This window comes from Acartia tonsa, chromosome 5 (assembly GCF_053477335.1).
Source record: "Acartia tonsa isolate MP-2025a chromosome 5, ASM5347733v1, whole genome shotgun sequence".
NCBI lineage: Eukaryota > Metazoa > Arthropoda > Copepoda > Calanoida > Acartiidae > Acartia > Acartia tonsa.
This window is the reverse complement of record NC_137264.1, coordinates 25,129,931-25,149,254: the sequence shown is the minus strand read 5'-3', so window position 1 is coordinate 25,149,254 and position 19,324 is coordinate 25,129,931. Positions and strand designations below refer to the sequence as shown.

The window sequence follows — 19,324 nt, the reverse complement described above, 5'->3', positions numbered from 1 at the left end:
TGTTATAATCCTTCCCTTGCCATATAAGAAGCTTCCCTGTGAAGGAGAACCCTATAGGTTCAGCGGTTAGCGAGATCCTTCGCTGCAGACAAAAAAGCTTTCAACTTTATATAATAGGATATTAAGAGTTGACTTCCCCCTTCACTGCTAAATAGCTTAAATCCTGCAAATACTTATTATAAGTTTTTCAAAAAATTGTGAACTGTTGTTTACAAGATCTTAATGATATTGAAATACATTTATACAGAAACTAAATACTTTAATAAATAGAATTTCGTATAATGTCTGTCCTACTGAATGCCTGACTGTCCGTACGTCTGTATGCTTTTCTGTTTGTCTATCTGAAGCGAAAGATCTCAGTAACTGTTCGTCTAACTCTTCCCTAATTACACTTATCCCTTCTAACGCAAGGTTTTGAATTTATAGGACGCTTTTAACATAATTGAATTTACAATTAGAGGTATCTGTAAGACTTAGGTACAACCTAATTTAACGTAGAGAATCTTCGCTCTTAACCAGATATACATATATACATATCTAACTTTTATTTAAATTATAATAATTTTAATTACAGAAATATGTTAAGGACAAAAGAAAAATATTTATATTTTAGTGCTGTAGCAATAATTTTCACATTTTCTTTATTATCATTAAGGTAAATATTTACTTCAAAACAAGGATGATAACATTCAACAAGTCAGACAAACGAACATTCGTAAATATAGAGTGATTGCACTTCACAGCGAAACAGAATATTACAGGGCTCGGCAGTCTAGCTTCAGCCGTGTGAGAGACTTAGTGGAATCGTCATATTATAATTTTAAAATTCAGTTTGATGTCTAAACTTGTTCTAAAACAGACAATCAAACTTTATAGAATTTAATTTTCTTTGCATACAAGCTTATGTGCAGCTGAAGTTCGGATGCCGAGCCTTGGAATTTGTTTTGAAATCTAATCAAAATCCGGCAATTAGCTCGTAAGCAGCATATTAATATTTGGTAATAAGCTTATTTAATAAATAATTATTAGGATAAACGAAGTGTAAATTTAAAAAAAAATGCTTAGATACAGGCTACTGTCTCAGGACATACTTGCATTTTAGAACTTGATGCTTCGCTTATGATATTGTACCTTGTTGTAATGGGAATCAGTATTCCAAAAATCAGATGAATGGGATAATTATATCAAATAAGAATTGTTGTTAAGAAGGTTAAAAAGCAACATGTTTTAAATGGACATACGGACTTTCTGATAATGATTATAGTGGTGCCACGCTTCCTAAATTGTACCTTACTGTTATAGGAATCATCATGCAAAGTTAGAAATCGATAGAACTTTTCTAACATGTCTAAATTAACGAAAAGATCTAACTGTCCTGGACGGATAGACGGACGGACCGAGTATAAAGTAAAGCTTCGATTTCAACCATTAGTTTCCAGTATATATATAATTTACTTGGTCCGTTGAACAGTCAGTTAGTTTTGCTACAAAAGTTTAAATATTGAAAGGTTTCGTGAATTTATAAAAAAAAAATATTTTTTATTTACTATTACTTAATATCTATTCTCTAACTCACTGTGTCCGTGTGACCATCCTTATTTTTTGAATTTTCGCGATTAAGTAAATTTTCAGTTTATACCAACAACGAAATTAATTCAAAAAAATTAATCACGAAACCTATACGTAATTTCAGCTGTCGTTGGGGGCCAACACATCGTAGAATATACTACCTCTACATCTGCCCCCCAAAAATTACTTAGATTGGTTTAGTTGTTAGTTATACCATATTTCTTGGTAATTTTTAATTATTTTAGTTTAAATGGAGAAAATAATCTATATGAAGAAAGAATAAAAGTTGGAAGTGAGAAAAATCCATGTGAAAAAGTTATGAAAATTGGTTATCCTAAATTACATAAGGTATATCTATGATACAAAGTAGTACGATGTCTGTCTGTCTGAATTTAAAAAAAGGGGGTGGACTAGCCCCCCCTCCCAAAAAAAAAAAAATTCCTCCCCCCCCCCAATTTTTTTTTTCTTTTTATATTTAGATAACACAAAAATAGGTTGATCAAAACTCTTGGGGCAAAGCCCCTAGAGGCTAGGGGCGAAGCCGCTAGTTTATACAGTGTGTTTTTTTTATGAGAACTTTTTTGAAAGCAATTTTACCCAACTTATAGTTATCAGAATTTAATGATTAATGGCTTATTTTCTTCGTTTTTTAATGCAATTAATAGAACAGCAAAAAAATATTTAAGTTTTTATTTAAAAAGTACAGTAAAATCTAAAATTCAAAACTTAAGTGTCAACATCTAAAAATGGTTTTAGCGCATTTTTCTTATGCTAAAATATTCAACCTTTTGCAAGATTGGCTGCTAAACACTTCTAAGTTGAGATGTAGAGCTAAATGTATACAGATACTATTAGGGACATGTACTAGAACATATCAAAGTTTGAAGGTCATATCTCAACCAGGGAGTACTGGCCCCCCAAAGTCGACTACAGAAAATCCAATTTTTTTTCTTGCAAAGGGTAGAAGATTTTGGCATAAGAATAATGCGCTAAAACCATTTTTAGATGTTGACACCTAAGTTTTGAATTTTAGATTTTACTGTACTTTTTAAATAAAAACTGATACATTTTTTTGATGTTCTATTAATTGCATTGAAAAACGAAGAAAATAAGCCATTAATCATTAAAATCTGATAACTGTAAGTGGGGTAAAATTGCTTTCAAAAAAGTTCTCATAAAAAAAACACACTGTATATATGTATAATATATAAAAACTTTAAGTAAAAATCTAACTAGCTCTCTGTCTGTCTGTCTGTCTATCTATCTGTCTGTCTGACTGTCTAACTGTCTGACTGTCTGACTATCTGACTGTCTGTCTGTCTGTCTGTCTGCCTGCCTGTCTTTTTGTCTGTCTGTCTGTATGACTGTCGGTCTGTCTGTCTTTCTGTCTGTCTGTCTGTCTGTCTGTCTGTATGACTGTATGACTGTATGACTGTCTGTCTGTCTGTCTGTCTGTCTGTCTGTCTGTCTGTCTATATATCTATCTATCTATCCCTCACTCACTCACTCAAACAATCAATCAATCTATCTTTCTATCTTTAAGTCAATTAAACAATTTATCTAACAATCAATCATAAAATCATACTAACTACATATCCATATACTTATGTCTATCGATCCTGGTATAATTATGTAATAAGTATACATCCATCTATCTATCAATGTATTAATTATATATATATATATATATCTATCTATCTAGTGTGCAAGTTCTACACTACAGAATATCCTAATAAGATTTGCCCTGGTCAATAATCTGAATGTCGTCCTTGGTCCTGGCGAGGCTGGTGCTTTCGGGAAATTTGAGGATACATTTAAAAGGTTATCAAACAAGGATGACAACATCCATAAGTAGCGAAGCACAAAAAATTGTGGTTGGGAATACATAGAAGTAGATTTAAAGTGTATTTATTAAAATCAAGAATAGATTTATTGGAGAAAATAAACACGAAACCTTGTTTTATTTTGTATGATGAAGACGGTTAAAGTAAATTATATACTAGATGCACATAACAATGGGAAAAAATATTTTGAAACTGTTTATGCAAAAAAGTTTTAAAATTGGACCAAAAATACCAAGGATATGGGGAAATATGTCAAACATATAAAAATAGCCAAAAACCTGCTAAAAGGCAGTTTGGCCGAAATTGTTTCTTTTCTTAAAACGCCAGAAATTTTATTTTAATATCTTTAACTGAAAAATTTTTGAAAATTGGACCATAAACACCATAGATATGGGTAGAAATGGGCGTTGCTACAAAAGACCAACTCTACAAAAGACCAACGCCTACAAAATACCAACTCTACAAAAGACCAATGCCTACAAAAGACCAACTCTACAAAAGACCAACGACTACAAAAGACAAACAAATATATATTGTTATATAAACATAACATTCATTAATAAATTAATACATTATCAATCCATGTCCGCAGCGCTCGGCCCCCTGGCCTGCCTAGCCGCGGGCGCTCGGCCCCCTTGCCTATAACCTAACCTAACCTTACCTAAATATTGTAAAAAAAATATTAAAAATTTGAAGAAAAAAATCTACCAACCACTTTTTGTAAATCTACAAAATTCTTAACTATAATTAAGTTAACGTACATCAAACATTAATACATTATTACATATAGGTTAGGTTAGGTTAAAGGCAAGGGGGCCGAGCGCCCGCGGCTAGGCAGGCCAGGGGGCCAAGCTCTGCGGCCATGACCTTCTAGCCATACGATTTTTTGTAGTCGTTGGTCTTTTGTAGAGTTGGTCTTTTGTAGAGTTGGTCTTTTGTAGGCGTTGGTCTTTTGAAGAACCGACTAGTTGGTCTTTTGTAGGCGTTGGTCTTTTGTAGAGTTGGTCTTTTGTAGCAACGCCTAAAAATGTGAAAAATATAAAAAAAAGCTAAAAACCTGCAAAAAGGCAGTCTGACTGTCGTTGTTTTCTTCAAACGACAGGAAATTTAATTTTGATATCTTTAACTCAAAAAATTTCGAAAATCGGACCATAAACACCATATGGGGAAAAATGTGAAAAATATAAAAATAGCCAAACACCTGTAAAAAGGCAGTCTGACCGTCATTGTTGTTTTCTTTAAATGACGGGAAATTTAATTGTGATATCTTCAATTGAAAAAATATTGAAAATCGGACCATAAACACCAAAGATATGGGGAAAATTTGGAAAATATAAAAAATAGCCTAAAACCTGCTAAAAAGCAGTCCGACCGCCATTGATGTTTTATAGTTAATTATGCTTCTTAATGATGGAAATGTTGTCAAAAAATTATAGTCGGAATCTTCACTAAAAATTTCAGCTCTCTATCTTTTATAGGAGCCGAGAAAATCACGTTTCCCCCAATTAATTAATTACGGACAGACGGACGGACGGACATTGTGAATTATAGAGTAGCTTCGCTACTAAAAATATAACCTATCTGGTGGATGAGGGGTTTAATTCCTTGCCTATGTATATAATATCTAAAGACATTAAAATTTTTATCTACTGCTGCTATGTCATATGCACGCCATCAACTGAAAACGTCTGTGGAAAGTAATTCCCAAAACAGGCGAAACTGGAAATTCAATTCAGTTAGAACAAACAGACAAAGGTCTATAAATCAAAGATTTGGTTGTATGCCATTGCTTGGACGTCTGGCTCAACGTCCCAAAATAAATTAGGATGAAATAAGGAAGAAATTGTTTGCGTGTGTGTACATGTTTTCAATAAGATCTCAAAAAGCTCTAAACAAACTAAATGAGTCAAAAAAATCCTTAATTAAGTACTTTAATAAAACGAGTTTTGATTCTTTGCATTGCTGCTTATGGATGTTGATATTCATATTTGTAATTAGAGAGATGATATCTGAAACCCCCTGGGAGAAAGCTGGTCTACAATATCATATCTTCTGTTTACATGCTAGATGGGATCAGGTATATAGATAGATAAAGGAATAAGAATAATTAGATAAGACAGACAGACATATATAAAGATAGATGGAAGAATAGATAAGAGGAAGGCATGACTACACTATCATATCTTCCATTTACATGCTAGATGGAATTAGGTATATGAATAGAGAGAAGGATAGAAAGGCAGTTTGATAGATAGATAGACACATAAAGATAAAGATGGATGGATAAATAAGCAAAAGGCATTACTGCAATATATATATATATATACTAGCGGCTACGCCCCTAGAGGCCTCTAGGGGCACGTGAAGAGATAGTCGAATTTGATAACCCAATTTCTTATTTTAGATTTTAAAAGAAAAAGTAAAAAAAATAATTTGCGGGGGAGGGGGGATTTTTCGTTTTTTTGGAGGGGGTTAGGGGTGTCCCACCCCCCAAGAAAATAGTTATAAACCTTCCTGGGACCTACCCTAGTAAAGAGAACCCGATCGGTTCAGCGGTTAGCGAGATCCTTCGTTCCAAACAAACACGCAAACACACAAACACACAGACACACAAACATCCTGTTACTTTAGTTTAAGGATATATATATTTAAATAAATGGATGGGTTGGGTAGGTAATAAAAAGAGGGATAGACCAGGGAGTATGGGAGGGGACAATGGGCAATTAATTCAATTTCAGAGTTTTCGCTGAAAAGCAATGAAAACCAGATTTATCAAGAAAATTTGACCAAAATTGTAAAAGGATCATGGTAATATAATTTAGAACAAAATTAGTTCTAAGAAAAAAATCATTTACTTGAAAATTAAATTACCAATACTTCACAATGTAATAAACATTCTGTAATTAATCACTAGAAATTCAAGGGGTTCTTAGATTGTTTAATACATAAATATCACAGTAGAGTTTCTATACATGAAATGACATTTTTTTGGGAAAAAATATTTGTTAAAACCATCCATCAATAACAAATTTTTCTGTCTGCTATATTCAAAACTAACTCAGCTAGTTAGCGGGGCATTGATGCGCTAGTACCCAAAGTCAGTCAGAACCTGCTGAATTCATGCACATTCCCTTTAAGCCAGTACCCAAAGTATGAGACTCTTAAAAAATGAATATTCGATCCATTGTCCCCTCCCTCACTCCATGGGGATAACCTGATGGATGAATAGTTCATTTGAGAGATATTCATTTAATACTTAAATTTGCGGGATTTTTAGTAGCGAAGCTACTCTATAATTCCGAATGTCCGTCCGTCCGTCCGTCTGTCCGTTTTTTGTAATTAATGAATTGGGGGAAACGTGATTTTCTCGGATCCTATTTCAGAGAGACAGCTGAAATTTTTAGTGAAGATTCCGACTATACATGCCCATCTAATATATACATTGTTTTGTCCGTCTGTTTGTTATTTGGGGTGCTAGATCGATTCCTAGATTTTTACGTTTTTGTGATTTTCTCAACTCCTTTTTAAGATAAAGGGCTGAAATTTTCAGGGATTTTTTTTTAGGTTTTCAAGGTTTTCTCAATTCCTATTCAGGATTGACGGTTGAAATTATCAGGAATTGAATATGCTCATGTAATACATATTTTCATCAAGTTTCATTAAGATTTGTCGGATCATGGAAAGAAAACAAAGTCATTCCTTAATTAGGACATAAGTCACCTTCCTAGGAAGGACATAAGTAGCTTCCCTTATGTGAGAATTTGTTAGATGAAGGGCATAACTTGTCTCCCTTTACAAAGATTTTGCAAGATGGAGGACATAAGTAGCCTCCCTTCACCACACAAAACCTAGCTTTTTGGTCCTTCACATAGCAAAATCTTGCATCAAATAGTTTATCTGTTCTTCACATAGCTAATTCTTGCAAAACATAGCATTTCTGTCCTTCACATAGCAAATTGCAAATCATAGCAAATTCTTGCAAAACATAGCAAATTCTTGCAAAACATAGCAAATTCTTGCAAAACATAGCAACTTCTTGCAAAACATAGCATATCTGTCCTTCACATAGCAAATTCTTGCAAAACATAGCAAATTCTTGCAAAACATAGCATTTCTGTCCTTCACATAGCAAATTCTTGCAAAACATAGCAAATTCTTGCAAAACATAGCAAATTCTTGCAAAACATAGCAAATTCTTGCAAAACATAGCAAATTCTTGCAAAACATAGCAAATTCTTGCAAAACATAGCAAATTCTTGCAAAACATAGCAAATTCTTGCAAGAAATAGCATTTCTGTCCTTCACATAGCAAATTCTTGCAAAACATAGCATTTCTGTCCTTCACATAGCAAATTCTTGTAAAACATAGCATTTCTGTCCTTCACATAGCAAATTCTTGCAAAACATAGCATATTCTTGCAAAAAATAGCATTTCTGTTCTTTACATAGCAAATTCTTGGAAAACTTAGCAAATTCTTGCAAAACATAGCATTTCTGTCCTTCACATAGCAAATTCTTGCAAAACATAGCAAATTCTTGCAAAACATAGCATTTCTGTCCTTCACATAGCAAATTCTTGCAAAACATAGCAAATTCTTGCAAAACATAGCAAATTCTTGCAAAAAATAGCATTTCTGTCCTTCACATAGCAAATTCATGCAAAACATAGCAAATTCTTGCAAAACATAGCAAATTCTTGTAAAACATAGCAAATTCCTGCAAAACATATATACAGGGGTCCCAAACTCAAAAACGGAGTTTCAGCACTCTCCCACAACCCCTATATTTATGTTTTACAGGAATTTGCTATGTTTGCCAGAATTTGCTATGTTTTGCAAGAATTTGCTATGTTTTGCAAGAATTTGCTATGTTTTGCAAGAATTTGCTATGTTTTGCAAGAATTTGCTATGTTTTGCAAGAATTTGCTATGTTTTGCAAGAATTTGCTATGTTTTGCAAGAATTTGCTATGTTTTGCAAGAATTTGCTATGTTTTGCAAGAATTTGCTATGTTTTGCAAGAATTTGCTATGTTTTGCAAGAATTTGCTATGTTTTGTAAGAATTTGCTATGTGAAGGACAGAAATGCTATTTTTTGCAAGAATTTGCTATGTTTTGCAAGAATTTGCTATGTGAAGGATAGAAATGCTATGTTTTGTGAGGTTTTGCTATGTGAAGGACAGAAAAGCTAGGTTTTGCAAGATGAAGGACATAAGCAGCATTCCAAATGTAAGAATTTGTCAGACAAAGGACATAAGTCACCTCCCTTAAGTTAGATTTTGTTAGATGAAGGACATAAGTAGCCTTCCTTAGACCAATTTCCAGTGACTTCTGTCCTAATTAGGAATGACTTTGTTTTCTTTCCATGATCCGATTTGTCTATTAATTGCGGTGCTAGATCGATTCCTAGATTTTAAGTTTTCCTGATTATAAGGTTGCGTGATTTCAAAGGTGTGATGATTTTCCTATTTTACCAATATTAATATTTATTATATGACACTGCTTTATAGTATTTTTTTCCTGATATACAATTATAATTTTTGAGCTTCGCTACTTATGGATGTTGTCATCCCTGTTTTACATAGTGTTCTTGTTGGTCAAATTTACTGATTGGTTATCTAGATCTACTATGTTTTTCGTAATTGTTTTTTAAAAAGTTTTCTTTTACATATGCAAGGGGGGTAAATGAAAAGTTTCAATGGTTTAAGGTGGTTAATCTGAAGTACTTTTTTTAAAAAAATCTAGGGTAAAATGAGGGAGCAAGTTTTTAATGTCATACTGCTATTTTGATACTTTTATAAATGTTTCTAAACCTTAACTATTGAACCATTCTAAAACTTAAAGAACTTACCCTAACTTTTGTGATTTTTATTAAACCATTCGTGACAAGCTCCCAAAGTTCAAAGTTTTGATTCACTGGGGTTCAACAAAATAGATTTTTTCAATTATTACTCAACAAAATTTAAAAAGTAAGGTGTCAAAGTAAAGATCTTAATATTTTTGTTCATAATGGCAATTTTCTTCTTTTTTGTTGCGTTTTAGTACCTGAAAACCAACTTATTTTTTAAAAACTCAAATTACATCAAAAATAAGAGGTCTACAAAAAAAATGATTGCAATCTAAATTCTATGGATCATTTCATTTTACATCTACTACTTACTAAAAGCACCGACTAGCTATTTTTTTTAAATCACAAAAGTTAGGACACGTGTCTTAAAGAAAAAGCCTACAATGATCCCAAGCCAAGCTTGTCTAAGCTAAGACATTATACAAATATTCATATTTAGCAAGAGATATCTCGGACACTGGGCGAAGGAACTGTTTATTTTACCATGCTGAGACATCCTGTGGATTTGTTTATATCCATATGGGATGATCTATACAGGTTGGTTCTATTTTCGCAGTGCATCTGCTTTTTACCTATCAATTACCTCGACATGTCTATGACACTCTAACGTCAGGTCCAACAACCTAGGATAACTATTGGAAACCATTTTTTCGTATCCATACGAAAAAAACTATGTCTAGCATCGTATTATATCCAGTTTTCTACAAATATAAAAATGTACGATTATAAGATTAAAACCAATCTTTTTAGCCGGTGCCTTCGGCACCTCGGGGCTAAAAAAAACTGGTCATAATCTTATAATAGTACATTTTTATATCCGCGGAAAGCCGTTTATAATACGATGCGAGAAATAACTATTCTCATTTTCTATCAAAACACCCAGGGTATTAGGTTAAGTAACACCCAACAGACAACCAACTCTTTTATTACACAACTTTCGTCTGTAAGTGCTAACTGTACATGGTAATGTTGCGCCTGTTTTGGGTGAAGGCATTTCCCCTTACTTTACATATTAATTTTGCGCAGTAGGAATATTTGTTACGCCTTTAGTTAACTTAGCCGTATAACTTACCAAACAACGAGTGTATACACTATGTGTTGAGCCACGGTTTGAATTAAACAACTGCTCAATAATCATCCTTCTGTCTCTGTCTGTCTGTGCTTCTGTAGGAGTACTCTATACTGAGGATTTTATACAGCTTGATTGTTTAAACGATAAATGATACGTAAATGCTCTACGGGTGCCAACAATTGGAGAAGTTTCTATGCATCAAGAAAAAACTTTATCCCAAGATATTTAATTATTTAAAGCTGACTCAATATATGTACGAATTGAAAGGAACAATTAATACTATTTTGTACTAAAATGTGCAACAAAAATTGTTTAGATTTTTCCTCCTAAACTGTGTTACTTATTGGTCAAATTAGATGATTGATCATCTAGACTTTCCATATTTATAGTATAATTTTTAGGCCCTGGGTACCCAAAGGAATGCCTTCATTAGATGAATTAGTTCAACAAAAGAAAAATGGAGAAAATGATGTGGTAGATACCCAGGTATATTCTTGGACAATGATGTGGTAGATACCCAGGTAAATTCTTGGAAAATGATGTGGTAGATACCCAGGTAAATTCTTGGAAAATGATGTGGTAGATACCCAGGTATATTCTTGGACAATGATGTGGTAGATACCCAGGTATATTCTTGGACAATGATGTGGTAGATACCCAGGTATATTCTTGGAAAATGATGTGGTAGATACCCAGGTATATTCTTGGAAATGATGTGGTAGATACCCAGGTATATTCTTGGACAATGATTTCATCCTTGCCAGAGCAAAAATGTTGACCAATTGGAGTAAGGTTTAAATCGTGATAGTCTGACCTGATAAAAAAAAATTTAAAATGATTATAAGGGTGAGGGGGGATTATTAAGAAATAATTATTAGCCTTGCATAGAAAAAGTTGGGTAAGTGTAAATGTGCATAAATAAATTTTGATGTGGAATTCTTTTTACTTCTAGAGAAGAATTAACTTTGGATAGTGGAGATACCCTCTCTCAAATAAGGAAGCTCCACTGTGAAAGAGAGCCCTTCTAGTTCTGCCAGATTCTTTCCTACAGACATTCTGACACTTTCATACAAAGATAATAGATATTCTATAATTAAGGTAGAAAAGTTGAGAAATACTATGCTATATGAGCTTGGGTTAGAGAAAGATGATATGGATAACAACAATGCAATAAACAATAAAATTAAACAAATTGAAAAAGATTTTGATCTTATTCTTTTGGTTGAAAGGTAATGACACATGTTTTTTTTTCATGGCTCTTAAGGCATAGGGCAATGAACGAGAAATAAAGTACCACACAATTATTATAAATAACTCTTTATGCAGATTAAAAATGATATTCAGATCCTATTAGAGCTAGAGGGCTAATTTTTTTTTGTACTTGTCCCCTGTTTGATAATGAAGTTCATATTTTTAAAGCTATAAAAAATATTTTTTCAGAAAATGTTTGTCTTTATGTCAATTTTATATTAGAAATCTCCAAATATAAATTTCGGCGGCCGCTGCTGTACTTGGAAGCTGTTAGCTGCCGCAGTCGGCGGTCGGCGGGAAAACGGCGGCGGATCTTTATAAAATTTTAATACGTAATGTATACATACAAGAAAAGCTTAAGTTTAAAATTTTAAGTCTCGAAATTACGGTTACAGAAGGCTTTTAAAGATTTCTGGAGACCTGGAGGATCAGGACCTGCAGGATCATACTTGGAACCTGAATTTGACTTGAAAACCTATATCTTATATAAGGGTTTAATACTAAAGGATATTTTAGTATGTTAGTAAGATAAATGCTTTGTTTAAGTCAAAAAGAAATTTTTACTCTTTACCTGGATAACCCTGCCAGGTTTGCTGACATCCTGTGCCCGCCAGGATGGAGATATTCAAAACATTCCAACTCTCAGTTATGTGTCATACCTATATTTAAAAAGTCACTCAGTTATAGCCCTCTAACTTTCACACAGAAAATAAGATAGAAAAAAACGGAGGGTGGGGGGGGAGGGGCGACCGTTAAGGGTTAACAGAGTAACTTCACTTTAACGAAAATAAACTATTTGTTTAGATTTGCTGAATCAATATTACTTTTAGCAGAGAAACTTTGTTGGAGTTTGAGGTAAAATTCAGGAAGGAAGGGGTCATTGGACTGATAATTTTGTAATATATTTTTTTTGTATTCGTTGGCTCAAAAGTTTTGTCTGGTTGGTTTAATAAGTTGAGTCTCTAAACGTTTCAGCCGATTGTTTTAATCTACAGATGGGGTAATTTTGTTTTTCAGCATTGCATAATATATGTACATTGTACATCTAATTATCCTCCATTTTATTGTCTTAAGGGATAAGTCAATGGACGATATATTTATAAGTAAATCATTAATTTTGATTTGAGGTCCAATTATGAAGATAAAATATATTGGTTAAAAAGTTTAGACACAAAAAGTTTGGAACCAATATCAATAAAAGTACCTAAAGTTTTAGAACAAACAAATAATTATTGCCAAGTATCATCTCTTTTTCCCTGGGATTCTAAAAGAATATTTATAATTTTTACCAAATTATATAATTATCCTATTATATTGTCTTGCTTATGGAGAAGCTTTGCCAGGGGGGGGGGCAAAATGGGACATTTTTCAAAATTTAGGGGTGGGCAGGGGGGGGGGGGCGGCTAGGGGGGGTGCAGGGGGGGAGGTCATTTTGGTCGCTAGGGGGGGGGGGGCGATTGCCCCAAATGCCCCCTTCGGTTCGCACGCCTCTGGAACGCGTTACTAACGATCGGTCCGATTACAACCATAATTATAAAAAGCTTGGTTTTTAAAAGACTTACCCAATAGTAAATATTTAGTGACATAGAGCACCTACATTTGAACGCCCTGCACCCCAATTCTAAGTCCAAGTTGTCCCAGGACTCGATACAATTCCTAGGAAAGACTAGCAATATAATTTTACAATAAAATATTTCTGTGAAAGCCTTTTAGTAGCGCAGCTACTATATGATTAGGATATGTCTGTAGGTACTACTGTCTTTGAACACTTCGTATTAGGATTTTGTCAAGTGTTATTTAATCAAAGGCTTTGTTATCTATCTGTTTTTTTTTCTTTAGCTTAAGACTTTGATAGCTACTGAATTGACTGAGTTCTCCATTTTATGGATATTCTTATAGGTCCCTGGATGGTTTTAAGCTTTTAAATTTGCGTATTTACGTTTGTATTTAGGCTATTTTCCTTACTTTTTCGAATACAAAGCTACTAGATGCCAAGACACTAGGATTAAAATCTTTGCGAACTCTAATTATACTTGAGCTGGATCTTTAAATCATTTTAGTGGTGAGCCAACTTTCCACCAATGAGAGCACAGCATTTTATGAAATGCCGCGCTGTGATTGGCTGAAATTCGGCTCACCCCGATCTGGCTCACCACTAAAATGATTTAAAGATCCAGCTCTGGATTGTTTGATACAAACCATACTTATCCTATTAAATTTATCGACCATTGTCTTATCCCTTAAGATCCCTACTAGGACTAGAGACATAGGAAAGGAATCATTGTAAATTATTAAAGATTTTAAAAATTTTAAATTTATTGCTACCCATTTAGAGAATTATTTAGCAGCAGATATAAAACTATACGATCATTTTAAAAAAATATTTGAACATAAATTAAAAGAATATGGAGAAATAAGAATGGAAATCAACAAAGTAAAATTAAAAGAACATAACAAAAAATTGCAGGTAAATTATCTTTTTTTTTTTGTTCGCTGGAAAGTTGCTTTTTCACAAGTGGCCGTTTGAGCACTGTCTGTCCACTCTCTTCTTTATTTCAAAAAATAATTTAAATAAAGAAATATATATTTTCAGTTGCACATCCTACTAGTCTACTATTAAAATAATTTTATCATACTTTTTAAAGACTTAGCAAATGTACGTTCATTCAAAACATGTTGATTTTCTAGTCTTTTTTGATTCAGAATTCTAATAGACTTTATTAAGATAGACTAAGGTGGTGATTCCTAGGGCAAGCATAGCATTTCAATTTAGTTACGTAATCAATGTAAGAGTTTCCACTGTAAACATACCTGCACTGCACACACAGCTTCCCCTCATACAAATGTTTTCATTATATTAACAATGACGACAACATCCATAAAAGCGAAGCTCTGAAATGGAAGAACAAACAAACATTAACACTTGTAGAGTGTCAGAACTGAATAAGCAGAATATCAATGCTTAAGATTAAACAAAATCGTAAGTAAATTTGTTGCAAAATTGATTAAATACATGATAATGTTTAAGGACATACGTACAGATTTAGGACTTGAATATACCGATGCTTCGCTCATAAGAATTTACCCTGTTGTAATAGAAATCAGTATCAAAAAACGATTATAGAGTTTATACGCTTTTAAAGTCGTACCAGACTGTTTTAGAAATCATAATGCAAAGTTTAAATCGATAATACAATTATAACCTGTTTACTGGCGTACGGATGGACGGACCGACTGAAATTATAAAAGATTTGCTTTTAAAAATAATTTTAGGAAAAGTGTGGGGTTAAAGAGGTGGCTGTTCATCTGAATGAAGAAAATTATAATGATATGGATTATATTGATCAGAGAACAGATTCAGATTTACAGTATTGTAGGTAAATTAAACAAAAGGAATGCCGCTGCGGAATTTTGAAATTACATTAGCTCTACGCTTTTTATGCAGTTCAGTGGGTAAAAAGGTAGCCGCATATAATTCAGCTGCTATAGCCATTGTAAAAGCAGGCGGCTTTATAAGTTTTATAGGTTTTATAAGTGTGAGAAAGTGGCTGATTACTGGTCACACAATAAATAAAATAACAGGGATGATAACATCCATAAGTAGCGAAGCTCAAAAATTATGAATGTAAATCAGGAAAGAATTTACTATAGAGCAGTGTCATACAATAAACATTAAACTCCATAAAATAGGGAAATTACCAAACCTTTAAAATTACGCAACCTTTAAATCACGAAAACATATGAATCTAGGAATCGATCTAGCACCGCAATTAATGGACAAATCTAAATAAAACTTGATGGAAATATGTAGAACACGAGCATATTCAATCCCTGATAATTTCAGCCGTCAATCCTAAATGGAAATAAAAAAAATCACAAAAACTTTGAAATCTAGGAATCGATCCAGTACCCCAATAAATAGACAAATCTTAATAAAACTTCGTAAAAATATGTAGAATGTAAAATTAATTAACCCCTAAAAATTTCAGCCCTTCATCTTGAGAAGGAGTTAAGAAAATTGCAAAAACTTAAAAATCTAGGAATCGATCTAGCACCCCAAATAACTGACAGATGGACAAAACAATGTATAGATTAGATGGGCATATGTCATAGGAATCTTCACTAACAATTTCAGCTGTCTATCATGAATAGGAGCTGAGAAAATCATGTTTCCCTCACTTTGTCTCTGACAGACGGACGGACGGAAGGACATTGTGAATTATAGAGTAGCCTCGCTACTAAAAAGTGAACACAGAAAACCAGAGGCGTGTATTAGGGTGGGTCGATTTGAGCATTTTTTTCTGAGGCCAAATTGGGGATCTGCAAATGATTTGTATGAGTATAATACACCTATGGATGATTTAAAATTTATCCTAAGTTTTAAAACCACTGAATCAGGAACTTTTGTCCGTTTCAAAAAATCTCGTTCCTAGCCTGAGAAAATCTAAAAAAACCTCTACAAATTGGACAATTCTCAATAAACCTTTTAAAAATGTGTTTTTTTAGTGATTTCTAAGGCTAGGAACGAGATATTTTGAAACGGACAAAAGTTCCTGATTAAGCTCCTCAAGGCCTTTCCATGCAGCACAATGAAGCCCTAGCGTGTATCCATTCTCTTTGTGCCTAAAATAACATCATTTTTTTAATTTGGTCTATAATTCAACCACCTTTAGCTCATGCACCCCTAGATTTAGGTCTTAGGGGTTGTCAAAATTTTCGGCAAAACCTAAGCATGCCACTGCATAAACCTATATATTTTCATAAATAAATAAGATACTATGATATTGATGAGCCAGCGGCTGCTGTTTGTCCCCAAATTTTTAGGAGATTGTAGCTATTGATAAAAATATTACAGCTATTTTTTTGAATGGTTTATTTAATTAGATATTTTAAAGCAAAATCGCATGTGCAAATTATAATGTAAACAAATAAATATTATTTGCTTTCCCTATTATGTATTAAAGTGTCCATCAAGCACTGAAACTTTCTTAGGATGCAGAGGGAGCAACACACATTATGTGTGACGCTCTAACCGCTTTGCGTGGTATTTGTGTCAATATTCTTTGTTATGAGTGAGATAAAAAATCTTCGCAGTTTTCTGATAGGTGGTATGAAGAAAATGTTGGTAATTGGGCACAGACAATTTCTGCCATCACAGGAGAAGATTAGAAGAAACATTCTGTCTGTCTGCATTATTTCCTGCTTCATCAATTCAAGCTTTTTCAAGTCATTAAATTTCCTTTGTCTGCTTTATTGTAAACATTGTTTGGAAATCTGACCCCAAGCCAAGATGAGAAGAATGCCCCCCCCCCTCCCCACCCTCATCACCAACATGACAGTCTCACTACCTCTCTCCCCTACAAACTTCTCCCATCAACCCTATCCTTCACCTTTCTACATCTACGCCTGAGCTTTTGAATTCCTGCCAGAAATAATTGTGCTTAATTATATCTATTTAGTGTGTGTGAACAGGGTTTATGTTTCCCTTTCATTATGTTGCAGCCTCCCCCATTTTTCATGGGGTAAACTTCACCTGCTTAGCCTATAGGAGCGGGACACATCAAGTGAAATTTAGAAATCTGTGGCAAGAACTTTTGTAGCCTTTTTTTGTAGGCTACCTTACAATTTTGACTTTTCCTCAATGCTGTAAGTCCCAAAAAATGTCCAGTAAGCTGAAACTGGGAACCCTCCAACTCCATAATTAACTCCTGCCCAAAATGCTTGCTATCAATCAAACCAATCAACTCACGCCAGGCTAAAATTGAATCAAGATAAAAGTAAGTGCCCAGCTCTGGGACCTATGTATGGTGAAATTAGACATAAAACCATAATGATTCCAGGTAAAATCAAAATATTTCAGCAGGATCTTTTTGAGAAAATTAGATTTAAAAATTTCAAATTAAATTTTCACCCCCTAGGAGTTGCCGCATAATCATGACAAGAAAAGCAAAGATTGTTTAATTAAAATTTTGAACAAATTTGGTTTTATAAAGTTCTTCATAAAACCACTCCTGAAGGGAGTTAATTAATGGCCATTTTTATCAGTTGTTTTGCTAAGGTCACGGAAATTCAGCCTTAAATAAATCATATATAGAGAGGTTTTATGAAAGACTTCATAAAAGCAAAGTTGTTTAAAATTTTAAATAATTAATCTTTGCTTTTCTTGTCATAATTATACGGCAACTCCAAGGGGGTGAAAATTGAACCTGAAATTTTCAAATCTAATTTTCTCAAAAAGATCCCGCTGAAATATTTTGGTTTTACCTGGAATCATCATGGTTTTATGTCTAATTTCACCATACATAGTTCCCAGAGCTCGGCACTTACTTTTGTCTTGATTCAATTGTAGCCTGGCGTGAACTCTAACAAACTGAAACTCAAACACCAAACCAATTTAAACATTATTATTTTAATATTGTAGTCAGTTATTAATATTTTATATGTATAACTGCTAACCCTTAACCTACTAACACATATCTAATTTATAATTTTTTTTTCGTATTTTACTTATTATTTTAACATGTATGATTATTTCTGTAAAACAAATAAATCATTTTTAAAAAAAATATTATTTTAAAAATAAATTGAATATTTAGAAAGCGAAGGGTTTTCAGTGCTTGATAAGGAACTTTGAGGAAAATTATAAACTTTGTGGTTAATTGAATACTTTATTTTAGGTTGCTAACAATGAAGCATTGGGCTATCAATGAAGAAGTTGTAGATGCACAGACAGCAAGAGCGTATAATACCATGAGAAATAAAAACCAACAAGGTTGAGAATATCCATAAGTAGTGAAACAAAAAATCATAGATGGATGTGCAATGTACATACAAAGTGATTTATAGATCAGATTTTCATAGGTCATGAAAAAGAAAGAGAATATGTGATTGATTGACAATAGGAAATTTTAAAAAAAATGTCTCTTGTATCATGACCGACATACCTACGGACAAAGTAAGTTGTATGCTGGAAGCTCCCTGGTAATGGTTATCTTCACCAAAATAATCATCAGTCTAACTTTAATAACAGCAGAAAAAATCTCATTTACTCCATTGCGTCACAGACGGACTGACAAAGTAAATTATAGTCTTGCTTCGCTATTAAACGGTTCATATGAACAAGCACATATTTGTCTACATATATGTGCTGAATAAACTGTATAAATTATTACCTATTGATAATTAATGCAAACTTTACTGTGTGCGCATTCAAGAAAAAATTTTCTAGCCTTTTTTCCTAACCCCATAATTACACATTATGTACATATGTGTTGTATATATGTAAATCTGTGATATTTACAATAACAAAAAATCAATAAAATATATTTGATATTTTTTTAATATAATTAAATTTTTTGTTTATTTAATCAACTATCAACTCACCAACTCTCTTTCGTTTTAAAAGCGAAGCTTTTCTATAATTAGGGTCGGCCCGTTCGTTAGTTCGGAACGGTTAGCTCTTTTCGTTAATTTAAGCATGTTATTATTTTCCTATCGATTTCAATTTTGGATGGTGATTTCTGTAGCAACTCTCTAATCGTTACTAGAATGGCCGTACATACATTTTAAACATGTTGATTTTTACCTTTTTTAACAGCTAATTTTTATGTGATAAAATATTCGATTGATCTGATTTTTGGAATACTGATTCCTAGGACAATGTTATATGTAAGTGAAGGATCTCTATAATTATATAAGTCCTAAAAATGTAAGTATGTTTGTCCTTAAACAGTATCCTGCATT

The 19,324-nt window shown here is 33.1% G+C and overlaps 1 protein-coding gene across 1 annotated transcript; it reads left to right on the top strand.

The window, feature by feature from the left end:
- Window positions 1-578: 578 nt before the first annotated feature.
- On the top strand, window positions 579-18,825 carry LOC145319126 (galactose-3-O-sulfotransferase 2-like). Its single transcript, XM_080160988.1, has 11 exons — window positions 579-655; window positions 1,815-1,917; window positions 3,272-3,390; window positions 5,412-5,490; window positions 9,698-9,795; window positions 10,732-10,816; window positions 11,429-11,559; window positions 12,386-12,436; window positions 13,162-14,048; window positions 14,855-14,958; window positions 18,259-18,825. The coding sequence occupies exons 1-9, from the start codon at window positions 579-581 to the stop codon at window positions 13,268-13,270; spliced, it is 852 nt and encodes a 283-aa protein (XP_080017114.1). The 3' UTR covers window positions 13,271-14,048; window positions 14,855-14,958; window positions 18,259-18,825.
- The last annotated feature ends 499 nt before the right edge of the window (window positions 18,826-19,324 follow it).